A 26,362-nucleotide genomic window follows, 5' to 3' on the forward strand; every position below is an offset into this window, starting at 1 on the left:
TGTGTGTGTGTGTGTGTGTGTGTGTGTGTGTGTGTGTGTGTGTGTGTGTTTTTAGGGGAAACCATAAGGTGGAGGATGCCTGTGAAATATACGCCAGAGCAGCCAACATGTTTAAGATGGCAAAGAACTGGAGTGGTAGGTGACACACACACACACACACACACACACATATATATATATATATATATACAGTATATATACAGTGTATATACACATACTGCACACTAAACAGAAAAAACACATAAATCTGTACACAAATAAACAAACTCCCACACACACATTTATTTGAATGTTGGTTATTTTTCATGCACAGTTTAACAGGATGTGAATGATTCAACAGCCTACAGAGAGAGTTATATTATCACGTACAGCAATGTGAGCTTCAAACATACACAAACGGTGGATTTAAATATGAAAATCCAGGACAGATTGGGGCAGATGTGCCAATAATAGCTCTGCTGTGCAGAATTTAGCTGATGTGTGTGTTGATGGTTCTGCTGCCTGTGAACAGAGTCACGTAGTTCAGTGAGAGTAACTGTGTGTGTGTGTGTGTGTGTGTGTGTGTGTGTGTGTGTGTGTGTGTGTGTGTGTGTGTCTAGCTGCGGGGAATGCATTCTGTCAGGCTGCCGGGCTCCACATGCAGCTGCAGAACAAACTGGACTCAGCCACCAGCTTCGTCGACGCAGGCAACGCTTACAAGAAGGCCGACCCGCAAGGTGAGCGCAGCTGTCTTATGCACACACATTCTTTATGTTTGCTGTGTTTATTGTTTGATGATATTGTCATATTGCTCCTCCAAAGAGATGAGCATTGTTTCCCTGATCAAGAGGAGTCTCTGTCTGTTGTACTCTGGACACAAATATGTGTCCGACTGATTTAATGTGTTACTTCCTGGATGTTACCGAGCAGTGACGACCCAGATCACAGTATTTAAACATCTCATTTATATTAAATATACCATATTTAATGTGAAACTAGCAAGTACATTTATTCAAGTACTGTACATGAGTACAACTTTGTGGTACTTGTACTTTACTTGAGTATTTTTCTTTTCTCTTATTCTTTACTTCTACTCTATTACAATTCAAAGGCAGATATTGTAGTTTTTATTCCACTGCATTTATTTGATAACTTTACTTACTTTTTCAGATTTAGATTGATAATAATAAATATAACAAATACATTACAATGTATTATTATAGGTTAAGATGTTGATCACATTAATGCATCAATAATTGTATACCAATAGTATAATGTGTATTGTTCAGAAATGGTCCATTCTGCATAACGACTACTTTTACTTTTGGTATTTTAAGTACATTTTGATGCTTATACTTCTGTACTTTACCTTTAAAAATACTTGAATGCAGGACTTTTACTTTAAAGAGAGTATGTCGACACTGAGCTCGTTCCAGCTGATGATAAGGGGGAAGCCTCTGTATCACAGTCGGAGCCGGGACCCTGAGGTCGTGTTCATGGAGGATTAAACTGGGTCACTGGGTTGATATCTGAGTTATTCTGCCACAGCCTCCATGTGATGAGCTTAATGAAACACTCTGGGTTAGCAGGATAGCAGCCACATGGGGAGGAAGCTGAAGGGGCTTTAATTTGACTAAGACTCTTTTCAGTGTCTTTGTATTTATAACGTCCTTTCCTTTCTCTCCTATCCGTCTCCTTGTAGAGGCCATCAACTGTCTAAATCAGGCCATCGACATCTACACCGACATGGTAAGCTCTGCCTCAACCGTAGAACGGCTCCCTCACAACCACTCTGATCTTTAGATGATGATTGTGTGTGTGTGTGTGTGTGTGTGTGTGTTACAGGGTCGGTTTACCATCGCAGCCAAACATCACATCACTATAGCAGAGATTTACGAGGCTGAGCTGGTTGATATTGAGAAGGTATGTGAGGGTTGGGGGGGTCATTTCTTTCACTTTTCTCCGTCTTTTAGGTTTTTCATTCATGTTTTTGTTGAATATAAATATGCATCTTCTGTGCTGACTTGTGTTTTTCGTTCTGTTTTCAGGCCATTGCTCACTATGAGCAGGCTGCAGACTACTACAAGGGAGAAGAATCTAACAGGTATACGTGCTGAAACGATTAGTCGATTAATCAATCGGTCCGTCAACAGAATATCACTCTGCAGGTTTTTTTGATAAGCTAATAATCGTTATCGTCTAAAAAAGTCCGTAAAACATTTTAACTGTTGATGTGAATTTTCTGCTCTTCCTTTATGTACATTACGTTAATGTGGATCTCTTTGGGTTCTGGACTGTTGGTCAGACGAAAATGAAATATTAGAAGATGTACATTTGTTCAACTTTCACTATTTCCTGAAGTTTTCTAAATCATTTAAATAATTGGGAAAATAATTTGCAAATTGATGGATAATTAAAAAAATATTAGTTGTATATCTTTTCACTGTGACGCTAAATTTGACAGTGAGAGTTCACTAGATGTTGTTGACACTAATGAAGTGAGTCACATTATCAGGAGCAGCCCTGTAACAATAAGATGAGTCGGTCGGTGAATGAAGCTGACTCACACTGCCGTAGATTTATTACAGCAGAGCCTGATGACCTTTACAGATTGGTAACACATCATCCATCATCTAAATGAGACTCTTCTACTAAATCACTCTTTTATACTCTCAGGGTGTGAACACAGTGGTGGAAAGAATAGTGACACGCATGTTAGCTGTTAACTCGTGGGTGTCTTTGTTTGCGTGTTTCAGCTCTGCCAACAAATGCCTCCTGAAGGTGGGACACTACAGCGCTCAGCTGGAGCAGTACCCGAAAGCTATCGAAATCTATGAGCAGGTAACAGCTGAGTACGGTTTATGGAGTCATTATGAAATGATTTCCACACACGTTTGGGTCTTCTTTAGCTTACGCACAGCGGGCGCCGTTCCTCCTGGTGTCCACACGAAAAACGATGACGGTAAAAACAAACAACAATTTAAAGTCTCCAGAGGAGCCTCCAGCAGAGACCTGGTCCACCGTGGACAGACCCAGATCCTCCAGCAGAGACCTGGTCCACCGTGGACAGACCCAGATCCTCCAGCAGAGACCTGCGCTCCTCGCGACACCACACTGCTGGAGGCCCGGGCCGTATTGCTGGGCCTACTGGAGGGATGGGAGAACCAGGACTGAGCTGGGCAGACTGTCAGACCCTGTTGTGGTGAAATTAGATCAGTTTAGAGACTCTGGTGTTCTTAAACACATCGTCCACAGGGGGCGCCAAAATCAACACAAATAAAAGATCCTTGTCGTAGCTTTAAGGTTTCTACATCATGAAGCAACATATTCACATTATTAACATAACATTATATATATATATATATAATGTTTTCTTAGCAAAGTTGCTAATTGCGTTCAAACTGTAATACAGCAGCTTAAAGCACAGTCACCATAAATCATAAATATAACAACACATTAGAAAAACTGAAACAGTTTCTGCATTTGTGTGTTTCAGGTTGCCATGAGCACCATGGACAATCCTCTGTTGAAGTACAACGCCAAAGAGTATTTCTTCAAGGCGTCACTGTGTCACTTCATAGTGGACGAGCTGAACGCCAAGGTACACACACCTGAGCCCACACTAGAGACACACACACACACACAGAGAGACACAGTTGCCCTGTTCACACCTGACATAAACATTACACGCTTGCTAATATGCTGATGCTAAGTGAGCTAACAAAAATACATTTATTTGTGTGTGTGTTGCAGTTGGCCATAGAGAAGTATGAGGAGATGTTTCCAGCCTTCTCAGACTCTAGAGAGCTCAAACTCTTAAAGGTAAATCTCAAAAACCGTAAACTACAAATGATTTTCTGAGAGATTTAAGTTATTTTGTGATTGTTCTTATCATTTAAATTACTTAAATGCGTATCACAAGATGTCTATTTGTGATGTCGTCACGATGCGATTCCATTGAAAGACGATGAATCATCATATTGAATTACCGCCGAGCACTTTTTGTAAAATCTGGCGTTGTGTGTCGCCACAGAAACTGCTCGACGCCCACGAGGAGCAGAACAGCGAGGCGTTCACGGAGGCCGTCAAGGACTTCGACTCTGTGTCTCGTCTGGACCAGTGGTTGACCACCATGCTGCTCCGCATCAAGAAGACCATCCAGGGAGACGCTGGGGACCTGAAATAGATGAGTTTAGAGATGGGGGAGAAAAAGGGTGGGGCGGGGGGGGAGACAAGGAAGATCAGGGGAGAGGAGTTATAATTAAATGAAAGGAAGGGAGAAGTGTTAAGATGTGTTCTGGTGTAAGAAAGGTAAAAAAAGAGAGACAGACAGATGAAAGGGGGGAGGGAGGGTGGGACTGAGGGAGTTTACAGTTGTACATATCTGCATGTGACCCCCACCTAGCTAAGCTTCACCTTTACACACCACCTTTAGATAATCCCGTGTCCCTGGTCCTTCAGTATTGTTCCTGTAACACTGGACCCAATTGTACTTAAAGAGAAATAAATAAGTGTGTGTGTGTGTGTGAGAGTGTGTGAGTGAGAGTGTGTGTGTGAGTGCGTAAACTAAATGATACACTATTTGATGGGAAAGAGTGCTGCTCATATTAGATTTAAGGATATATGTTATTTAAAAAAGGGATAACAATCTTATTTATGAGATTACTAATAATTATATTTATTGTCGATACTAAAAAAAGATTATTTATGTTTATTATGGTACTCAGTGTTACGATTTGTCTTAATATTTTAGGTATTAGCTCCTCTCCTCGCGTCTTTTATCCTCCTTCACTTCCTCTACTCTTCTGTTCCTCCTCCTTCGTCTCCCCTCCTCCTCTCCTCACCCCTACATCCCCCCCCTCATGGTCAGTGATATATCACTCATTGTGATTGGTTGGTTCTTTGTGTTCTGGCCAGCGATTGGTCAGTGCAGTTAGCCACCCCCCGTCACTGCCTCGTTTGTGCATGTCTGTTGTCATGTTGATGTAAGCGTTCCCCGTGTTGTGCTAACGTGTGAAGAACATACATGTAGCCTGGTATCATTTGTGTGAAATCAGTAATTATGTACCGCAGAAACCGTGTTGAAATAAAAACATCATCGCTCCAGATATCTGACTGTTTTTTGGGGGGTATTTCAAGGCGTTTAAGCCAAAGTCACATCATGACATCACTGCCATGATGTCACGCTGCAGCAATGACTGTTCCCAAAATACAACATTAGTTGAGACAAAATCAATGCTTGATTTTTAGTTTAAAAAAATATTTAGAGCTAGTTTTGTCCCTTAAAATGACTTATTCTACACCATTTAAAGGGGTTTTGGGTTGTTTAGATGAGGAGTTTGGGACTACTTTACTTTATCTCTGCAAAGAAACTCAGCAAAGAGGCCAAAAGCAACTCTGAGCTGTAAAATAATGGTCGTAAAAAATGTGATTGCTTCGGTATGGAGTGTACATGGAGTCTTGAAATCAAATCCTGCTGGCTCAGCGTTCCAAGGCCTTTTTGTTTAAACTGGTGTTTTTAAAGGTCTACGCATTTTTATTGCCAAGTGCAGGTAAATCTCACAACTACAAGGAGATGCTATTGCTTTAAACAAATGAGGTTGAATAACAATAATGGAGGCGCCCTACTAAGGGTTATGAATACAGTGGACTAATGACTTTTATTTTATTTTATTTTATTAATTTAATATACTTGGCAATAAACCGTTTCTGATTCTGATTCTGATTCTGCTCAACACCTCCAGTCCAATAGGTGGCGCTAATGCGCATCTGAGCTAGTTCACCAACCGCCACCAAACTCTGAAGAGGAAGCATAATTCTGCGACACAAGCTTCCGGTGTGGTACACGTTCGTTGCTCACTCGCATTGGCTTTAGTTTAAGTGTAAATCGTGAACGCCACTTTTCTCCATAACTGGTACATAATCTGTACCAACCGTTTTACTGAAGGAGGAGGAAGCAACGAGCCGCCAAGATGCCGCGAATTATGATTAAAGGAGGCGTCTGGCGCAACACGGAGGTACGTGTTTACACGCTAGCAGCGTTAGCATGAAGCTAACCTCTGATATGAGTCGGACCTAGCATGAAGCTAGCACAAAGCTAGCTCTTCACTTAACGGGATTTAGCCCGCCTAGAATGTTTTGGTTTATCTGTGTTTATGCCAGCGATCTAGAAAGAGTTTATTCAACGTTATAGCTTGAAAGTGGTTGATTTAACTAATGCATTTAGTCAGAAAAGATGGCAACTGTATTAGCAAACATGACGGCAGCTTCCAAGACTTTGTCAATGTTAGAAAGTCAGCTAATTAAAAGTCAAGTGAGGAACCAGTGAGGATGTCTGTCAGCTATGGGAATGTCTCATTGATTAAAAGATGGATGAAGTACTTTATTACTCTGAAGTTTAGAAGAAAAAAAAAAGACAAAGATTATGAGCAAAGCAAACTATAAAATATAAAGGGATGATTGTACTAAATAACTTTTAGTAAGCTGCTCCCTCAGCTGTGGAATCAGTTGCAAAACGACCTAAATCCTCCAGGAGCTGGTCTCTCTGGATGCATTTTAGGAATGTTATATTGAGTCGAGGGAAGGCTCATCTGGCTCCAGATGTTTTTGATTAGTTTGTCTCCTATGTTGATGACTTGTGAAGGTTGCAAAATGTTTTTGATATTTTACGATTCTGTAATTTGCTCTTTCTTTGCTTTCATTTTAAATTGTTATGTATTTTCTTTCTGTGTCTGCAACATTGAAAATTGTGACGCTGTCTGTTTTAGCTAGGATGCTCTTGAAAATCAGATTTTTAATCTCAATGAGACTCTTCTGTTGTAAAATCAATAGTCTTATATTATTAAGGGAGACGCGTGAGGATTCAGCCCCTTAACCCTCTGTCATAGTCATCTGTTGTTGATCATTTGTGATTGATTGCATCAAAAACATGTCAAGATAACACTTAATAATTCGTGCCGGTCGCTTTAATAATCTTATTTATCCAGGATGAGATCCTCAAGGCAGCGGTGATGAAATATGGGAAAAACCAGTGGTCTCGAATCGCCTCCCTGCTGCATCGCAAGTCTGCCAAACAGTGTAAAGCCAGATGGTGAGTCTTGATACAAAGACATGTGATGGCAGGACTTGTTTATTAGCAACTACACCATAATAATGGAATGAAATGATTGTAAAAACTCCAATTGGATGACTTTAAACTGTCAATTTTATACATTTTTAGATGTCTGTGAATGTTTGTGGTGTTGTTGTTGTAGCTCGCTATTTGTTTTGTGCGTCCTCTCTCTGTACTTATGTCCTCTGCTCAACTTAAGTCTCCCATGCAAAAGAGGTCTTTGATCCCAGTTTGATTTCCTGTTTAAATAACTGTTTCTGTGTCTGTCTGCAGGTACGAGTGGTTGGACCCCAGCATCAAGAAAACCGAATGGTCCAGAGAAGAGGAGGAGAAGCTGCTCCATTTGGCCAAGCTGATGCCCACTCAGTGGAGGACCATTGCTCCCATCATAGGACGCACCGCTGCCCAGTGCCTGGAGCACTATGAATACCTGCTGTACGGTTTTATGTTATTTTAAACACATTCATACACTACATAGGCTTAATATTTAGAATTATATTGAAAGTTCAAAGCAGACTCTTGACCGTGATTGTAGGATACTTTGCAATACAACATCTGAAGCACTTAAATTAAGTATATTAAATGCTGTTGATTGCCAAATGATGTGTATTTGTGTGTGTTTAGAGACAAGGCGGCACAAAGAGACAATGAGGAAGAAGTGGGAGACGACCCCAGGAAGTTAAAACCAGGAGAGATCGACCCTAATCCCGAAACTAAGCCAGCCAGACCCGACCCTGTGGACATGGACGAAGGTTTGTTAACACGCTTGAAACAATGACAAATTAGCTTTTCCCGTCAAAGGGTACGGCATCTATTTAGTCCATAAGAATATCAATTTATGGGCTTCCATCGTTGTCTTTTACAATTCTGGTTATGATTGTTATAGTTTCCATTTTACGCTTAAGAATAATTTAATATTCCAGCTAATTGTGCTACAGTCATCATCTGGAATGTTGTATCAGTTTAAATATATAAAATCCAACTTGTGATAGTTTTATCACATGTGTCTGAACAGAATAAATTGATTCTGAGTGTCTGTCTCTCTCACTGTCTGCAGATGAGCTGGAGATGCTGTCAGAGGCCAGGGCTCGACTGGCCAACACCCAGGGCAAGAAAGCCAAGAGGAAGGCCAGAGAGAAACAGCTGGAGGAAGCCAGGTCAGACACGCACACACACGCGCGCACACACACACACAGTGTTTACCAATGCTGGGTTTGATTGCTTTATTCAAAAAACATTCGCAGAAATTGCAATAAACAAAATGCCATGCCTGATGGTCTTAGCTGTACCTAAAGGGATGTGAAAACCTACGAAGCTGCATAAATAATTGATCTATTTCTGGTGCAGACGTTTGGCCGCTCTGCAGAAGCGCAGAGAGCTGAGAGCCGCCGGCATCGATGTTATGAAGAAGAGGAAGAAGAAGAGAGGAGTCGACTACAATGCTGAGATCCCCTTCCAGAAGAAACCTGCACAGGTAACAACCGTCACTTGTTTTTCCTCCATTTCTATCCAAACCCACAACACACCAGCACAGCAGGTGGGCTCAGCTTGACATCACAATTCATTCATTATTTAATTTTGTTCACTTTCAGGGTTTCTATGACACCAGCATGGAGCAGTACCACGCTCTGGAGCCAAACTTCAAACGACTCAGGCAGCAACACTTGGAGGGAGAGCTACGCAAGTCAGTAACACTACACACACTTTACACTCTGTATTTTATACACACATTCATGATAAACATCGCAACACACACAAAATGACAATAAACACACAAGAAACATCACGTTTACGGCTGTACCGAATGTCATTTTGTAACATTCGAAGCTTGTATTGTTGAATGAAGCTTTGGATGTCTGTCATCATATTTTATGATGCCATCACACTAAATTAAAGTAGATGTTTTTGTTATTGTGGGTATATAAATGAAACTCATGGTGCTGTTAGACCAGCCTGTTAATACAGCCACGCGTCTCTTTGTGTGCGACAAGCCTGAGAGCAAAGAGTGTTTGTTAAAATGATGTTTTTGAAAGACTAAGACCCCATCAAATATCTTAAGCAGAATAGTTTTGGAGTTATTCGAAATGTTTTGACACGTTGGAAACAATCCTACGCAGCCACCACTGGAATAATACTACTACTAGTGTAGCCTGATATTCATCTGCAGAAATGAAATGTCGTGAATGAAGCTTTAAACCATTCGTCACAGCCATAGTCACATTAGCATTGTTCAATATCAAACAGTTATGGATACATGATCGATGCACATTGTACACCATAAGGACTCAATGAGATCATGGTTCACTCATGAACTGTTTTGTGTTTGTGGGCAGTGAGCAAGAGGACAGGGATAGAAAGAAAGACAAAGCGAAGATCAAGAAGAAGAAGGAGAGCGATCTCCCATCGGCCATCCTGCAGACCAGCGGCGTGGCCGAGTTCACCAAGAAACGCTCCAAGCTGGTGTTACCGACACCACAGGTAACCACTGCACCTGTACTACTTTAAGTAGTCGCCCGTCGGGTGGGTCCAACAACTTTAATGCTGTTATTATTCATCTTTAATTTAACGTTCTTTATAGATCAGTGATGTTGAGCTGGAGGAAGTCGTCAAATTGGGTGTGGCCAGTGAGGTCGCCCGTCAGGCTGCAGAGGAGAGCGAGAGCGGCAACTCTGCCTCCTCCGCCCTCCTGTCGGAGTACAGCGTCACCAGCGCCATGAACGCCGGGCTACGCACCCCACGCACCCCCACCGTCCAGGACAGGATACTGCAGGTAACACACACACACACTGAAAGTATTACGAGTCAGATAACTACAAGGGGTCTTATTCTCTAATCTTTTTTTACACACAAATATCAACATGAGCTAAAGTCCTCTTCCAGCATACACAGTTCACATCTTTGGATATAAAAGATCCCTCTCTGTGTTTTAATATTCACTGTCTGTGTTTTTCAGGAAGCCCAGAACCTGATGGCTCTGACCAACATCGACACGCCTCTGAAGGGAGGCCTCAACACGCCGCTGAACGACAGCGACTTCAGCGGAGTGACGCCTCAGAAGCAGCAGATTCAAACACCCAACACCGTTCTCACGACACCATTCAGGTAACGATGCATCGCCTCTGTGCTGTTACAGCGCTGTGCAACTAGACGACAAACCAGCCGGTACTGTGAATGTTAACACTCATGGTGGTTTTCCACAGAACCCCTGGACAAGGGCAGGGCCAGGAGGGCCTGACCCCTCAGGCTGGAGGAGTGATGACCCCGCGGGGGCCAGTGACCCCAGGTTTGACCCCCCTCCGCACTCCTCTGAGAGACAAACTGAATATCAACAGTGAGGATCAACTGGCTGACCCTGCGTACGCTAAACACATGGTAATTACACAACTCACACTCTGAATATAAGGAATTTAAACTGTAAAACAAGTTTTGAGGTGCCGTACATAAAGGAGCTCTCGCTGCTGCGCTATGCTTTTAGCGATTTATAATAACTAAAATGGATTAACAGCTGTCACTCTTCCCTCACACACACAGCAAAGGGAGAGCCTGCAGCAGCTGAGGCAGGGCCTGCTGGGACTTCCTGTTCCCAAGAACGACTTTGAGATTGTTCTTCCTGAAAACGCGGAGAAGGACCTGGAAGAAACGGAAGGGGAGACGGGATTCATAGAGGACTCTGCGGACGTAGTAGCACGCAAGAAGGTGTGCTACACACACACAACACCAAACCACCTCTAAGTGACATAAACCCGTGTGTGTGTACTTGTAGTTAAAAGTTTACTGTGTGTGTGTGTGTGTGTCAGGCGGTACGGGATGCAGAAAGAGAGAAGGAGCTGAAGCTGCGACACACTGCTGTTCAGAGGAGCCTCCCCAGACCCACCGAGGTAACACACACTTCCTGCTGGGTTGGATTTCATAACTGTTGTGTTGGAGTAATCCCGGAGAAAGATGGAACACAGTGCTTTTATTCTGGCATGATGGTGACATCCGCTCGGCTGTCTCTTGAAAGGTAAACGAGTCCGTCCTGCGTCCGTCCTCCATGGAGCAGCTCTTGGACCTGCAGCTGGCCGAGGAGCTGATCAAACAGGAAATGATCACCATGCTGCACCACGACTGCCTGCACCACCCGGGGGCCAACGCAGTCAGTCAGCTGCAGCGCGGCAAAATCAGAGGCCCCGCCTCCACGTCGAACAACGCTTCGCACATAGCGTACCTGGAATCACATTCCTACAAGCCAATCAGCACGGAGGACATGGAGCAGGTAACGGACACGTCGTTTCAAAGTCACTCAAACAAATGAAACGATTGTTTCAGTACTAGTTCGATTCATGGACGTCAATATTCTGTGTATAAGGAGTGCTTATTAATGATGATGCGTACCGTTGTTAACGAACAGGCAAAGACTGTACTGGCAGCAGAAATGGAGGTGGTGAAGGCAGGAATGGGCCACGGTGATCTCAGCATGGAGGCCTACAGCCAGGTGTGGGAGGAATGCTACGGACAGGTGAGCATCCCTCTGTCATCCGGCCCTGAGCATAGACTGCCTTTATATCTTCAGCATCACATGAAACCAGTTGATTCATCTGGTCTCTCTCTCTCTTTCTGCAGGTTTTATATCTACCCGCTCAGAACAGATACACCAGGGCCAACCTGGCGTCAAAGAAAGACCGCATTGAAAGCCTGGAGAAAAAACTAGATGTGAGAAAGCACTCGGACACATGAAAAGCTAACAGAATGACTCTGAATTGTGCACTTCTTTAGCTGCCTCTTTATCTGTCTCAGGTGAACCGTGGCCACATGACAGCAGAGGCCCGGCGAGCAGCTAAACTGGAGAAGAAACTGAAGATCCTGCTGGGAGGCTTTCAGTCCAGAGCCCTGGGGCTCCTGAAGCAACACGGTGAACTCTGGGAACAGGTACTGAATGTGATAAGTCTTAAAATCAGTCAGTTCATCCTCATTTATTCTTCTTTATGGAGGGAATCCCCACATTTAATCTGAAGAGATCTGTTGCAGTTTAGATGCTATAGTGAGATATTAAAACTAACTACTTTGTAGTCCGTTCTCCTGTGTCTGTAGTTCTTGTAAATTATGTATTAATGTTGACTCATGGTGTCCACCAGGTGGAGCAGTCGTCCACAGAGCTCGAGACCTTCAAACAGCTGAAGAAACAAGAGGACACTGCGATCCCCAGGAGGAAAGAGGTAATCCATGCAACACAATGACTGTAAAAGCATATATTCAAGTCACTGTTGATTCCATCTTCAATGTAAAGAAGCTTCACGGGCTAATCGTCATTCTGTGTGTTTTAGGCTCTGCGGGAGGACGTGGAGAGGCAGATGGAGCGTGAGCGAGAACTTCAGCAGCGATACGGAGAGATCGTGATGGAGAGGGAGGCGATGATCAACAGCGCTCAGAAATACTAACACGCACACATTCATACTGCACACACTTGGATACTCGTTATGGATATGTTTATCAAGCAAGCAGCTGCATTTAGAAACGAGTCGTCACTTTTTATTTTTTTGTTCAATATTTGCGTCAATTCCAGAGCTAAGCCCCGCCTCCGTGTTGCTATAACGTCACAAGCTGAGTTGTGAGCATGCTCAGTAGTACCTTGTATTTCTGTATTAGTGACCAATAAAGTTTTTTTTCCAAACTGAAAATATTGCATCACGTGTCTGTTTGTGTAAAATACTAATCTGGTGTATTCTAACAGTCTTAGTGAATCATTGTTTCTCAGAAATGCAAACAAGGGCTTAATGAAGTGTCTTTATTACAACAAAAAATATTCATGCAGGTACTTTTAATAATAGGTTTGATGTTCAGCAGGTGAGGAAGGCCATCCCACTCCTGCAATAAGCACTCTGAGACAGAAACAAACTTCAAGTCAGTCAAATGGAAAATAATACTGAACCACAAAGAACCTTAAATACGACGGATAGTTGTGCATGTACGTACTGTGTGTCTGTAGTTATATCTTCTGATGGCCTCTCTGATGTGACAGGGCTGGATGGCTCCACTAGGAGGCTCCACTGTAGCCGGACAGCTCTGAAACAAAGAGGATTAATACGCCACAGGACACCAGCGGCATGTCTGCATACGTCGGGTTCTAACAGACCGACGAGTCAACACTGTCAAAAGATTATTCAGATATTCAATGTATTAGTCATTGAAAACATTTTATTTATCAAATTGAAATATTTGTCTGTCAGAAATACATGTTTATACACAAACACTGTAGGTACATTATGGATTTTGTTTACTACATTATCTCGTAGTTGATGTATTAATCTACAATGTAGAAAATAATACAAAAAAAATAAATACAAACACCTTTTTGCGTTTTCTCTGTCTTGCCCTGCCGTCGAGACTGCCGTTACCCTGTGGGAGGGGCTTTGATGCATGGGAGGAGCCTGGAGTAGAAGGGGGAGTGGCTTCAGGTGAGTCTGGATCCTTCTTTACCTGGAAAGATGGAAAACGTAACTGTGGTATCCGAGTTTTGGTGATTAGGAACAACTGAATGTGAGATGACTACAAGTGTGAGTGTGTACCTCAGTATGAGTGTTGTACTGGATGTAGCTGGCAGAGATCACATGACTGATGGGATTTGTTTTTGCAGTCATTTCTTGCTTTACCAACAGAGACAAATCCACAATCTGGAAGAGGATAAAGAAAAGTTTTCAACCACACACACATATAACGTAGATACAGCCATTAACTGGATATGTGTGACATCACGACTCAACAGGCGACCTGAGCAACAGTCTCGTAGGCCAGGTAGGACAGGATCTCCATGGAGATGCTGTTGGGTTTTATCTCTAAACTGCTGCAGTCGAGCCAGTCTCGAAACTTCGACGCCTTCTTTGCTGGAAACATATTCACACACACACACACAAAACACCATTTAGTTGAGTTTAATACTGAAAGAATTTATCAATTAGTCAATGGACAGAACTATTTTGATACTGGGTTAACTGTTTAAAGTCAATTAACAAGCAAAGATATGTCTAATTCCATCTTCACCAATGTGAATATTGGTTACTTTTCTATGTTTTATATTATTGTAAACTGAATACATTTGTGTTTTACCATTTAAACCTGCTGCATCATTAAAGTGCACGCATTAAAACAAAAGACAGCTCTACAAACTATATCTATTTATTAGAGAGTCGCTTAAAATCTCACCAAAACTGAGCTGTCGACTCTCACAGAACTCAGAGTACTGCCCCTGGTCCATAGCTCGAGTCTGACGCTCTAAACGCTGAAGATACAGAGACACACAATTAATAATCAATCTTAAAATGTGCTGTTGTCTACAGTCAAATCAGCGCCGCATGCCAGTGTGTCATGAACATGCCCGATGACCTCGTACCTCCATCCGCTCCTGTTTGATGGGGTCTACTTCCTGCCGCTCAGCCAATGACAGGAGCTCTCCGGTCTGATCCATCCCCACCAGGAAGTCCTGAGCCAATCGCTGCCTCCGCTGGTTTCCGCCAGCAGCAGCACCTGCAGCACTGGCCGACCTGTCTGCAAAGGAAAAATATGTATGTATGAAATTAGAAGTTCATATCTCAAACATGTCGATGCCATTAAAAAACTGCCGTGTATGTGCGAGCGTGCATTTATACCCGTTTCTTGCTGCATCTCGTCATCCTCCAGAGATTTGAGTAGTTTGGATTTATAATCTCTGAACTGGAGATATTTCAATAACCTCGCCACCTTCCTCTGGTCAGCAGACATCGAAGCGAGAGAGTGAAACACAGAAAGAAGAAAGGTGAGGAGAATCAATACGTACACGGAGGCAATCCTTCAATCATGGAGAGGCTCTGAAGTTGGAGTTTTGTTTTGTCTGTTTTGTGAGTGCGACTTGTTTACCTTGTCCCTCCTCATCAGGAACAGGATGTCCTCAACTGAAATGACCCTCGACCCACGAAGACACGCCCCCTCACAGGCCTGATGCAGCTGATAAATAAACACGAGTTAAACTTGCATCATGGAGCATAAATTACATTAATTATCAAGTGATTTAAAGGTTAAGAAATAAGAGGATAAGGAGCTTCATTAATTGCTTTAGACATTAATTAGTCAGATCTCTGTATTCTCTCATCAGCTATAAACAAAAAGATCCGGTTCAAAGTGTCTATTGAGATTTGCTTTTTTAGATTCTTATCATGATCTTTAATTTCTGTGGAATCAAGTCTAAAGTCTGTTGAGACTGTGGAAGGATCTATGACGAACAATGCATGACTGTAGCCGCAGTTGTTCATAAAGGAAATTGACAGATTCCAAATTTGAGTTTGGGCAGATGGTAAAAAATGCCAAATTTAAGATGTGATGTCTTCAAAAAAAGACCTTCAATTCAGAAACTAACATCTGCTTTTCAAAAACTATTAACCACCAGTGTACTGGTTTAAAAGATTAATAATATAAAATACTACTCAACAGTACGATGAACTATCACAGGTCAAGCTCCTAAAACTACTCGGCAGTATATAAAGAAATAAAAGTAGCTGCACATTTAAAGTGGTATCTTTACAGTGTAGTATCATTGCTCCTCTACCTAATTAAAATATCTGGATACTTGCTCCACCATTGTGTACTGTGTCTATGTTACCATCGTAATGAGCTGCGTGTGCACGATGTCCTCCACCAGAGCTGCTGTCTCGTGCGGCGGCCTGCGAGCGTCTCCCAGAGCGAACCTGCCGCACAAAGAGACAACGTATCGATCAGCGTCAGTATTCTCAAAGCGTTTGAAGTGAAACTATTTGGCTCTTTCTTGGGGAGCATCTGAAGAGATAACTTGTCAATCTACGAGCTCAGTGCTGACATTTAACGGTTGTGAAATTTGTTAAATAAAAAAAATCAGTTTTGAAGAAAAACAGAAAACATTAAGTTGTTGGTACTAAATGACACATGTCTCTAGTTCTCTATCAGTTTCTGTCTCAGACAAAACACACTGACCTCAACATGCCGTTGCCGCCGTCGCCCCCCCCCCCCACACACACACACACACACACACCAATTTGGTCAAACCTCAATTTGCATCCAGAATAGCCACTTCCATGATGGCAGTCTAACCTAAACCCACATCCTGAAGCTCTTTCCTTCCCCATAACTCTCTCTGTACGTACAAACAATAAACAGCCCCCCCCTCACCTGTGCTGTGATTGGCTGTTTGCAGCTGTCAATCACACAGGTGAGAGAGGCTTTGGTTTGGGGTTGTGGGCAGGTTGGATTCAGGCTGATCATTGGTTTTAGGTTTTGGGGTTTAGTTTGGTTTCAGCCTCTCTGACCACCAACACCAGCTCTCTGCAGCTCACACACACACGACACAAGGTGAGTACCCCAAAACACACACACACACACACATATCACGCATGTGGCTTCTTTTGAAGAACCCAAAGAAAAATCTTGTGTGACAGTAAATCAATTCCTTGTGGTGTTTCCCTCTACAGATAGAAAGTAGTGCACATTGTAAATATGTATGAAGTATCTGTAATCTTAATATTCAAAGTATAAGTGTGTATTGTCGACTCATGAAGGCGGAAGATTCATTTCTAATATTTCTTTTCTTTTGATGAAGTGTTCTGAAGAGAACTACTGTGACTTTGTTCTTTTGTAACTGTACATTGTGTTAAGTTGGGCTGCAACGAAAGATTGTTTCTATTAATTCTTTGATAAATCGATGACGAGTTTTGTCTATAAAATGTCAGAATGGCAAAAATCGATTTCCTAAAGCACCAGAAGACGTTTTCCTGTTCATTTTGTCTGACCAACACTAGATAATATTAAAATGTCAGAAACGATTAATAGATTATAAAACAGTTGATAATAGTGTTAATGTTTTTGAATAGCTCATTAACTCAATGCTGATCGACTCATCGATCAATCGTTTCACCTCCACTGTGAAGACAGTTTAGTTAAAATGTGGACATTAATTTCAACTATATTTCATGTTGATCGTCTTTATTGTGTTCCTTCTCTACTTATTCCATCAATTAGTCCATACTTTGAGTCTTAACTAGTGATTTGAATGTGGTGAACTAAAAGGGATGATATCTTAAATGTGCATTGATCTATATTACAGGACGATGGTATCGTGATATTTCTTTCACAAGCTTGGGAACCATTTATATTTGATTTAAAATACCTTAACAACACCAGTCACTGAAAGTGTTCCTATCATTAGATCTCTTTCTTATTTAAGCTCATACTTTAGGAAGTAAAAAGGATGCTTTGAGTGTAAACACAATGAATCAAAATGAAGTGTTGTGGACTGTTTAAGGACGTCTTTTAGTTTTTATATACAGATTATAATAAACTGAAACACTTTCTCTGTCATTTGTTAAACAGGTTTTTATGGCTTCAAACAGTCTGTTCAGCAGCAGCAGCCCGATGCTGTACTGGGGTGAGTCTCCCTGTGTGTGTATGTGTGTGCGTCTTACATCATGCTCTGCAGCTCTGGGATGAAACTGATCCTGGATGCTGGACGCTCTTTAGAACTGGAGGCTGCGGAGCCAGCCATGGGACTGCTCATCACCACAGCCTGAAACAAACACATCTGCATTAAACTAGGAGATCACACTTAACTGAAGGATCATTGTAGCTCACCGTGGAAGCAGAGAGCTGTGTCACATTTTACAGGCTGCAGTTACTTTTACTTGAGTATTTCATGCAACTTGATACTTCTACTCCACTACATTTGTCTGACAGCTTTAGTTACTTTACAGATTACAGTTTTTCTTGCTGGTGAGAGCCACGTATCTCCAGATGTGTTGATGTAGAATGTTTGTGATGAACTGAAGGAGGAAGGGTTTCCTTTAATGTCGAGAATATCCTTCTCCAGCTAAACAAACTTTAAAAAGCCTCTTGGATCAGCTGGAAGATCGTCACAAAGCTTAAAACAAGCTGTTCTTAGAGATACGTGGTTCTCACAGGACAGAGACGCTACAAACACGTGATGGTCTTATAGAATATGATATGGGTTAAAATGCAACACACACATTAATAGAGCTGTGGTATTAATTTAGAAACATCATATATTATAGTAAAATACTGACAGGGAACATTGTACTGCATAATAAATACTTATACTCTACATACTAAGGTTTTGAATGCAGGACTTTTGTGGTATTAGTACTTTTACTTAAGTTAAGGATCTGAATACTTCTTCCACCTCCACCGCTGCTGCCTTTGGCTCGGTGTATCTTGATAAACTGATAATTGAGTATAGAAATTAAAGATCACAGTGCTGAACTTTAAACGTCTCTAAGATGTGAAATTTAAAAAAAAAACTAAAATATTTCCTCCCAAAACACAAGCATAATGTGTCAATGTCAACAAAAGACAGTCACTAGTCTAAATATAGTCTGTAATGTAACACGTGAGCATGATTTAGTCTAAAAACACAACGAGTCATCAGAAGTGAAGCTGAGCCATGAGCCTAAAACAACAAGATAGCAGAAGAGAGCTGGGGCACAGCAACACACACACACACACACACACACACACACACACACACACACACACAGGGTGGACAGGTGGTGTTGACCGCAGTAACTTCCCCTCCGGCAGTAGAATCTGAATGATAATACAGCGCAGCTCCCTCGTATTCAAACACTGCGGTGAATAAAACACAATGAAGAGGAGAGAGAAACAGAAACAGACACGAGGAGGAGGAGAGGAAGACTAAAAGGTCCACAAATAGTTTGAAATGTTCACCTGTAGTCGTCCAGGAGAAAACGTTGTTGCTCTTGTTGACGCTTTTTAGATGTCTTGTTATTTTCGGCGCGATTTTATGACGTAGATCGAATGAGGACGCGCGGCGTTTTAGGTAGTTGTAGTTTTCTACACTTCCTGGTCAAAAACGTCTTCTTACTCTAAAAACATGGTTATTTAAATAGTTTCGTGTTTCTGGTTTCGTTCTTGTTATTAAAAAAACACTAATCATCCCATTTACTTCACATTTTCTGAAATATATTTTAGTATATATTTATATATACTAAATGTATATAATATATTTAGTAGCTAAAATGAGTGGTGAACAAAGGAAACAATCTTCTTATATACAAATATACAAAATATATTGGGTTCAATTAAAACTAAACTAAACTAAATACAATAAGAAAGATTATCAATTTTCCCAAACTAGCCAGAGAACTGCTGAATCAATAAAGCTTCAATAAAACATCAATGCTTGATTCATTTTCTGCTATACTGATATGATTTGTAAAGACCAGTTTAAATGAGGTCAATTCAGGTCATATTTAAACAAATTCTACAATCCAGTCTTTGAAGATTTGAGCTGATTTTTAACATGATCTCTCTGTTGCTCCCTCTCAGATCCTGCGGTGAAGCGTCAGCCAACACCATCGCCCACCAGCCACCACCTGGACGACCAGGAGGTGAGGTCCCGCCACCAGCGCAGCACAGCGCCACCCAGAGGCCTGGTGCAGACCGACAGCCCGAACTTCCTCTGCAGCAGCCTGCCGCAGCACTGGAGGTGTAATAAGACGCTGCCGAGGGCCTTCACTGTGAGGAATCATCTGTCTGTCTGTCTGTCTGTCTGTCTGCCGTCTGACTGTCTGCCATCTGTCTAATGTCAAAGGTCATCACATGTCCTGTGGATATTTTGCCCCTGCAGAGTTTATTTCATGTTGACCATATTCTGAGACTAAAGGACCTGTCCCAACCCTTTCTCCATCCTCCAGGTGGTGTCCCTGGGGAACGACGTACCCGACGGCGTGGTCGTCACAGTGATGGCCGGCAACGACGACAACAGCAGCGCCGAGCTACGCAACGCCACGGCCACCATGAAGCAAGGCCACGCCCACTTTAATGACCTGCGCTTCATAGGCCGCAGCGGGAGAGGTAGTGATACAATAGTTACAGTAATAAACACAAACATGGACCAACAGAGGCCTCGTTTTAAAGCGCTTCAACAGCGGAGTGATTTAAATCTTTTATCATTTAAATACCCTCCCTTACACAGCATTTAGACAGTCAATTAGAGGTGGCTTTGCCTTTTAACTCAGATGACAATCTTAAAGTTAGAAGGATAAACAGAAAGAAGACAGGAAAACTTGTCATATTCAATCAGTGATCAATCTAAATCAGTCAAGTTTATTTATATAACCCAAAATACAAAGTTTGTCTCAGACGGCAATCAATTTTTATGGTTTGTTATTAACTTAAATTACTTCTAAATCCTCTACTACTTTCCTGCTGTGAATTGTTGTTGTTTTTTTTACAGGCAAGAGCTTCACACTTTCCATCAATGTGCTGACGTCGCCGCCTCAGATCGCCACCGTGCACCGAGCCATAAAGGTCACCGTGGACGGACAGCGGCTGCCCAGACGTCAGTTCACACCGGAGAGGACAAACATGGTGGCTTTAATCCAACACTTTCACTCAGAATCACTCTCACTGACTCTTCTCTGCTTCTCTCTCAGGGCAGAGGCAGAAGGAGGTGAAGTCAGGAGTTTTCCGGTTACCAAGCAGCAGCTCTTCATCATCAGGTTTGTTGTTTAAAAGCCTAATTATCTTAAACTTGAAAGACGGCTGCAGCACGAAGTTTATTACTGCTGAGGAAGACCATGCGATGCAGCTGAAAGCTCTGGAAAAACCACGTGGACCTATGTTCTACGACTTTCATGCTTGATATTATTTGTTTGTTTGTGTGATCAAACTGTTGCTGTTGTTGCCTCTCTCCAGATTGCAGATCATTTTCCTCCTCTCTGTGGACCAATGAGCCATCGTTCCATGGCCAGATGACCTCTCTGGCTTCCTCCTTCACTCCAAGTCCCAGAATGCACCACCTGCCCGCCCTCTCGTACTCCACCCAGCCCCCAGCGTACAGCTCCTTCCTGTCCTCTGCTCCTCCTCCCCCTCCGCTGAGCCACAGTGGTCCGTTCCAGTCGGGCAGCTTCTACTACGGACCGAACCAAACCACGGGGGAGGAGCGCAACGTGGTCACAACTCTGGCCAATTACATTGAAGGGGCGTGTCTGTCTATAAGAGGGGAGGAGCCTGTCTGGAGGCCTTATTGATTACTGGATGATCATCTTTAAATATAGTATTTTGGGAGTTTTATGAGAAAAAAACTTTTGTTTGCCGTGATTTTGATGAAAATATTTATTTTAGTTATTTTAGTTATTATAGTTATTTTATTGTTTCTGATTATTATTCAATGATTATTTAATAATATACATTGGTTTAAACAATAAATATAACATATTTCCCAGTTTCCCCCTTTCTATGAAAGTCTTTCAGGATTTGATAATTAATTTGTTATAAAATAAAGTGTTTATTAGAGCAACAGTTAATTTGCAACAATAATTTCTCAACCTGACTACACAAAATAAAGTACAACATTTACAATGAAACAATTAACAATGAATCAACCTCCTGAATAATGCTCCGTTCTGCTGTTTGCAAAAATAAATAACTTGTGTATTTATAAAGTACTTTTATTACAACTTAAGGAGACTAATGATTAATGGGTTACAGGTTCAGTGTCGACTGTCCTCCTGTAAAGCGTTGAGTTCGGCCACTCTCCTGCTCCACTCTTCTTCTGTCATTTCTTCTGCTCCTTCCTTAACGTCCTCCACTACCTGATGCTCTCCTGAAACACAGATCATCACATCACAAAGATAAAACACACACAGCAGCTGATGGAAAAGAAAAAGCCCATGAGCCCCAAATATTCTATCCAAGCAGGCTAATTATTATAAATATATATATTTGGGAGTGTTGATGTGTTTGCGTGTGTGTCCTCACCATCGCAGGTCAGAGCGGTGCAGACCCAGTTTCCACAAGCACACACACACTTGTTACACTCCATCCGCGTTTCAGCTCCGTCCTCGAACACCTTATCCTCCAGAGCACACTCTTCACACACACACACACACACACAAGAACACACGCACACACACACAGAAGAACACACGCAGGTAAGAAAATCACAACTAGTGAATTGCTTAAACAATCTGATACATTTGTGTTTTTCTATTATTTTCTACATTATCTGAAAAAAGCTTGTCTCTAAAAAAAACATTATTTGTCACATTCAGTCTTTTTTTTTCTTCTGTTTCCTGGAAATAATAAATAAATAAACTATTCGATCATGTGTGTTTCGTTACTTCTCTCATATGGATGGTAGGTGGGGGTCAGGCAGTTGATGAACTCCGTTAAACTCAGCTTCCAGTCTGCGTTTTCATCCGACAGCTCAATCAAAGCATCGACACACAGAGACCTGAGACACAGACCGAGAGTGAGCGACCTTAACTATTGATTCAAATGTTTTGTTTACAGAAAATCATATTTAATACAAATCAAAATTTGCTGTTAAGTTGTTGGTGAATGATTATATTTACTTATTTCCATTTGTATAAAAGGGAAATTATGTTTTCTATGTAACGTCTTAACAACCACACTCCCAACCTTTATCTTCTTCTGTGTGTGTGTGTGTGTGTGTGTGTGTGTGTGTGTGTGTGTACCTCAGCAGCGTGTTAGTCTCCAGCGTATTAGAGTACGTGAGGTTGAGGGCCGTCTCATTGTGCTTCAGGAAGCTCAGGAACTCTTTGGAATCGAGCTCTGAATCCCCGTTATTGTACGTCTGTAGCACACAAACACGTTTAATTAGATCTTAATTACCTCATTCAGTTATTGTCCTACAGCTCGTAACTTATCAGGTTGTCCAGTCGTCAAAAATGTGTACCTTGAAGTAGGTTTGCAGGAGCGTATCGGCTGAGGTCACATTTGAGGCCATGTTGTCAGATTCAACCTCCTCCTGAACCCACTGGATCACTCGCTCTCTCAGCCAATCACGGTCTGACAGGAAGCACACCACTACACGTACAAATAAAACGGTTAACGTCAATAAATGTGAGTTCTCTTAAAGGGAAACTTCTGTCATTTTCAAGCTGCAGACTTACTGGGGCTCACATCTGTCTTTGTTGGTTTCTCTGCAAATAGAAACACACAAACAATTGTCACAACTCACACACACACTGCTTTAACTATCTGTCGGTGTGTGTATGATGTATTTAAAGTGTGTGTGTGTGTGTGTGTATGATGTATTTGTGTGTATGCACTGACCCAGACAGTGTCCTCTGTGCTCCACATGTATCTTGGTCTGGGTGATGCAGGCGTCTCTGTGCAGCTCACAGTGGTTCCTGTAGGATCTGCCGTTGCTGCCACAGACCCAGTTCTCCGTCACGTCACACTGCTGCAGAGAAAGAGGAGGAAGAAGCAGAAGTTTCCCAAAACTGAACCTCTGGAAGACAACTATGCAGAAATAGTATCTGCTGAAGAGTGGTGAACAGGTACTTGTATTTTCTACATATTACATCTCAGGGGTAATATTTTACTTTTTACTTCACTACAATAATTTGATATATGTGGTTACTTTTTACTTTACAGATTAGATTAAAATAAAAATAAAAAAATAGGATCCAATGCATCAACTTTTGTTCACTGAAAGGAGACCGCTCAATGTACGTCTTATTTTACTAATTCAAACAAGAGCAACAACACCTCCTAAGTCCATCTCCTAAGGGGGGGGGGGGGTGTTTGATATATGTTTACTCCACCACTAGTATTCAGCAGCTTTTACCTGTAAACAGCGACAAACGGGTTCTCCTCTGTCGGTCGACACACACTCTCGACCGGCACCGCAGAAAGTCCTGGCACACACTGACTGATCCTGACACACACACACACACACGCACACACACACACACACACACACACACACACACACACGCACACACACACACAGAGGAAGCTGTATCACGTTTTCATTTATTTCTGGTTTATATAGGAAACAATGAAAAGAAGTGAAAAGTGTGTTTCAGACTCCAGATGGTGACCTTTAACCTCCCACTGAGACCCACGCCATTTTGAATGACAATGACTCTTTCTCAACTCACAGACACACACACACACACATTATTGAGCCAGCTGCACAGCGATGCAGCTCATTGTTGAATTTTTTTATTTAAAGCTGGGTCTCCTAAAACTACCTCTCTAAAACTGAACATTGTAACCTTCCTGCAGGATTTATAGCAGGGCTGCATTAGCTTTAGCTAGGTGTGCCCAATAAACGATACACACACCTCATAGATTCTCCTAAACAGATGATTACGTTCAAACTCCACACATTCCTGTAAACTTACAGGTCAGCACACACACATGTCTGCACAGGTGAGGACCCTCAGTTACATGACGCATTCCCTCCTTACTTTAATCATCACAACTACGTGTCTGACGCTGACCACTAAATCAAGAAAATTACAGTAATTCTAATCTGAATCCTACATCTAAACAGTCCACAGAAGAAGAGAAGATTGGACGAAAAGTCGTCACTTTTACAAAAATATTCCTTTTTTTTGATATCTTTATCTCAGGACCTAAAACTCAAATTGCTGCACACAAAGATGATACAAGAACACACTCTCTCACACACACACACACACACACACACACACACACACACACACTCACTCACTAACAATAGATACATCTGCCACTTCCAGCTGACATCTGCTGCACCGCAAACCTGCTGTTAGCAAACAGCTGACTGGAGCAAAACACACACACACACACACACACACTGCAGAGTGGTGTGTTGGAGTAGTAACAAGTTCATGTCTGATCCTGTTAAACAATTTCTCATCCTCATTTTGAATCTGTTGTCCTCTCGTTCCTCTGCTCTCGTCCTCCCTCTATTCATCTTTCACCCTCATTATTTTATATATTCATGCCTCCTTTTTGCCTTCATTATTTCTCCATCTATTCTCTTGTTGCCTTTTATACATATATATTTTTTACCCTTTCTCTTTATTAAATGACAGATTTGTTGTCTGTTTTGGTCAGTCAATATAAATACAAACAGGTTGTTAATCCTTTACGTCAACTAATACGATCACAAGGTGTGTCTTTTGTAATTTTTTTATTTCACTGTGCTGCTGCAATGACACAACTCTACCATAAGATCATAAAGGGATTTTTCATCTTTTTATTAGGTTTTAGTCCTTTTTATTTTGCATAAATGTTTAACTTTACTTAAATTTGTAGTTTCGGAATTTTCGATAGTAATGGTATTTTGTTTTAGTGTAAGATAGAGTCAAATCAGTTTGTGCACTATGAAGAGTAAAATGCAAATACGGTTCAAAAATAATAATAATTCCACTTACAGTATATAGTTTATAAGACCAAGTCTACAGCTAGCACCGGCAAGCTAACATGCTAATGTCAAGCACGTATAATGTTTATTATGTTGTACGTCTTAAGCTAGCGCATTAGCATGCTAACGTTTACACAATTAATACTAAACACAAAGTATAACTGAGGCTGATGAGAGTGTCATTCATTTTTTAGGTATGTCGTCATAAATAAGTACACATGTTGGACAAACTGAAGTTTTGACCTGATGGTGGCGCTATAAAGATTTTATACTTCATCCAGATGGGAACAATGAATGTGTGCTCCAGATGTCATCCAATAGTTGTAGAGATATTTCAGTCAAAACAACAAATGTCGATCTCACGATGGTGCTGGATCATGAATGTCTACAACAAATGTTCTGCTAATACATTCAGTAGTTTTGAGATATTTCAGTCCGGACCAAAGTGGTGGACGCACAGACCGACTTTGCCGTCTCTAGCCACATCTTTTTACATTTTACATGTCTAGTTTGAGCTCAGTCTCACAAATGTGATGAATGATTTAGCCTTTCTGACTCAAAGGTGATAAAACAGCTGCAGAGGAAACAAAGTGAGTGTGTGTGGACTACAGCTGGAGGGGCTGACAGTAAAGATGAGCTGCTGACAGCCGTAATCACACACACACACATTCCTGAGGAACGGCTTCAGCAACAGTTTCAGAGCAAAAACACATTTCACCTCCACATACCAACTTCACCCTTAAAAGCCTAGCGCAGCATCGATGACATGTTTCTACAAAACATTAAATAAGTTTCATATCTAATAAATGGAAAAAAATGTTTTTGTCATTGGACATCAAATATGGTATGCTCAGACATGTGATGCATGTTGGTGACTTTACACTGCAACATAAATATAGGGTATGTTCCCCTGAATCATATGATCCAACACTGGATATCACTGAAATAATTGGCCAAAATACAAAAACTGTTTTCAGATGTTTCTTTTGTTGTCTAAGCAGGCTTTAGAGGGTTAAATTGTGCGAGCTAAACACGCACACACATACACACACACACACACACACACACACACACACACACACACACACACA

The 26,362-nt window shown here is 41.7% G+C and overlaps 5 protein-coding genes across 7 annotated transcripts in view; 3 read left to right on the forward strand and 2 right to left on the reverse strand.

Moving 5' to 3' along the window:
- Positions 1–5,087, forward strand: part of napba (N-ethylmaleimide-sensitive factor attachment protein, beta a) — an 8,030-nt gene extending 2,943 nt beyond the window's left edge. The window contains exons 2-10 of one of the 2 annotated variants that reach the window (XM_031872204.1): positions 56–135; positions 600–716; positions 1,682–1,728; positions 1,825–1,902; positions 2,028–2,083; positions 2,736–2,820; positions 3,476–3,580; positions 3,733–3,801; positions 4,013–5,087. In XM_031872204.1, coding sequence (XP_031728064.1) covers positions 56–135; positions 600–716; positions 1,682–1,728; positions 1,825–1,902; positions 2,028–2,083; positions 2,736–2,820; positions 3,476–3,580; positions 3,733–3,801; positions 4,013–4,165 — 790 coding nt within the window. In that variant the 3' untranslated portion in view covers positions 4,166–5,087. Of the gene's footprint in view, positions 1–55; positions 136–599; positions 717–1,681; positions 1,729–1,824; positions 1,903–2,027; positions 2,084–2,735; positions 2,821–3,475; positions 3,581–3,732; positions 3,802–4,012 lie in introns of those variants that run through there. The other variant, XM_031872213.1, reaches the window with a different exon arrangement.
- Positions 5,088–5,718: 631 nt separating this feature from the next.
- Positions 5,719–12,747, forward strand: cdc5l (CDC5 cell division cycle 5-like (S. pombe)). The gene is made up of 19 exons (XM_031872169.1): positions 5,719–5,996; positions 6,966–7,069; positions 7,364–7,525; positions 7,715–7,842; positions 8,148–8,247; positions 8,438–8,564; positions 8,683–8,774; positions 9,424–9,568; positions 9,669–9,860; positions 10,044–10,192; positions 10,291–10,462; positions 10,622–10,786; positions 10,888–10,968; positions 11,094–11,345; positions 11,481–11,588; positions 11,693–11,782; positions 11,867–11,998; positions 12,205–12,285; positions 12,394–12,747. The coding sequence occupies exons 1-19, from the start codon at positions 5,952–5,954 to the stop codon at positions 12,505–12,507; spliced, it is 2,439 nt and encodes an 812-aa protein (XP_031728029.1). The 5' UTR covers positions 5,719–5,951; the 3' UTR covers positions 12,508–12,747.
- Positions 11,204–18,872, reverse strand: supt3h (SPT3 homolog, SAGA and STAGA complex component). 2 transcript variants are annotated; one of them, XM_031872192.1, is made up of 12 exons: positions 18,806–18,872; positions 17,530–17,630; positions 15,699–15,783; positions 14,960–15,046; positions 14,713–14,809; positions 14,457–14,611; positions 14,270–14,345; positions 13,838–13,950; positions 13,636–13,740; positions 13,418–13,546; positions 13,043–13,132; positions 11,205–12,948 (listed from the first exon to the last, which is right to left on the reverse strand). In XM_031872192.1, the coding sequence occupies exons 2-12, from the start codon at positions 17,619–17,621 to the stop codon at positions 12,907–12,909; spliced, it is 1,071 nt and encodes a 356-aa protein (XP_031728052.1). In that variant the 5' UTR covers positions 17,622–17,630; positions 18,806–18,872; the 3' UTR covers positions 11,205–12,906. The 2 variants fall into 2 exon arrangements, with proteins under 2 accessions (XP_031728043.1, XP_031728052.1); XM_031872183.1 differs by lacking the exon at positions 18,806–18,872 and having other exon boundaries at positions 11,204–12,948; positions 17,530–18,797.
- runx2a (RUNX family transcription factor 2a) lies at positions 17,444–21,132 on the forward strand. Its single transcript, XM_031872234.1, has 6 exons — positions 17,444–17,492; positions 19,427–19,617; positions 19,795–19,954; positions 20,337–20,441; positions 20,536–20,601; positions 20,798–21,132. The coding sequence occupies exons 1-6, from the start codon at positions 17,444–17,446 to the stop codon at positions 21,130–21,132; spliced, it is 906 nt and encodes a 301-aa protein (XP_031728094.1).
- A 462-nt stretch (positions 21,133–21,594) lies between these two features.
- Positions 21,595–26,362, reverse strand: part of LOC116377891 (follistatin-related protein 1-like) — a 6,139-nt gene continuing 1,371 nt past the window's right edge. Inside the window, exons 3-10 of the mRNA XM_031839655.1 lie at positions 23,700–23,789; positions 23,183–23,312; positions 23,020–23,049; positions 22,803–22,933; positions 22,582–22,700; positions 22,225–22,337; positions 21,863–21,973; positions 21,595–21,707 (exon numbers count right to left, since the gene is read on the reverse strand). Of these exons, the coding sequence (XP_031695515.1) occupies positions 21,595–21,707; positions 21,863–21,973; positions 22,225–22,337; positions 22,582–22,700; positions 22,803–22,933; positions 23,020–23,049; positions 23,183–23,312; positions 23,700–23,789 (837 nt within the window). The remainder of the gene's footprint in view (positions 21,708–21,862; positions 21,974–22,224; positions 22,338–22,581; positions 22,701–22,802; positions 22,934–23,019; positions 23,050–23,182; positions 23,313–23,699; positions 23,790–26,362) is intronic.

The sequence above is a fragment of the Anarrhichthys ocellatus genome, unplaced genomic scaffold (assembly GCF_004355925.1).
Source record: "Anarrhichthys ocellatus isolate YVR2014 unplaced genomic scaffold, GSC_Weel_1.0 scaffold3, whole genome shotgun sequence".
Taxonomy (NCBI): Eukaryota; Metazoa; Chordata; class Actinopteri; order Perciformes; family Anarhichadidae; genus Anarrhichthys; species Anarrhichthys ocellatus.

What these genes read in the sequence shown, in the direction of transcription:
- cdc5l (XM_031872169.1), top strand. Translation starts at nt 5,952, where the DNA reads ATGCCGCGAATTATGATTAAAGGAGGCGTCTGGCGCAACACGGAG. An exon ending in TTGGAGGGAGAGCTACGCAA is followed by an intron (nt 8,775 to 9,423) that starts GTCAGTAACACT and finishes GTTTGTGGGCAG; the next exon opens with TGAGCAAGAGGACAGGGATA. An exon ending in GTTCTCACGACACCATTCAG is followed by an intron (nt 10,193 to 10,290) that starts GTAACGATGCAT and finishes GGTTTTCCACAG; the next exon opens with AACCCCTGGACAAGGGCAGG.
- supt3h (XM_031872183.1), bottom strand. Translation starts at nt 17,651, where the DNA reads ATGCAGATGTGTTTGTTTCAGGCTGTGGTGATGAGCAGTCCCATGGCT. An exon ending in ACACGCAGCTCATTACGATG is followed by an intron (nt 15,047 to 15,698) that starts GTAACATAGACA and finishes TTTATTTATCAG; the next exon opens with CTGCATCAGGCCTGTGAGGG. An exon ending in TCCTGATGAGGAGGGACAAG is followed by an intron (nt 14,810 to 14,959) that starts GTAAACAAGTCG and finishes TCTGCTGACCAG; the next exon opens with AGGAAGGTGGCGAGGTTATT.
- runx2a (XM_031872234.1), top strand. Translation starts at nt 17,444, where the DNA reads ATGGCTTCAAACAGTCTGTTCAGCAGCAGCAGCCCGATGCTGTACTGG. An exon ending in CATAGGCCGCAGCGGGAGAG is followed by an intron (nt 19,955 to 20,336) that starts GTAGTGATACAA and finishes TTTTTTTTACAG; the next exon opens with GCAAGAGCTTCACACTTTCC. An exon ending in CGGACAGCGGCTGCCCAGAC is followed by an intron (nt 20,442 to 20,535) that starts GTCAGTTCACAC and finishes CTTCTCTCTCAG; the next exon opens with GGCAGAGGCAGAAGGAGGTG.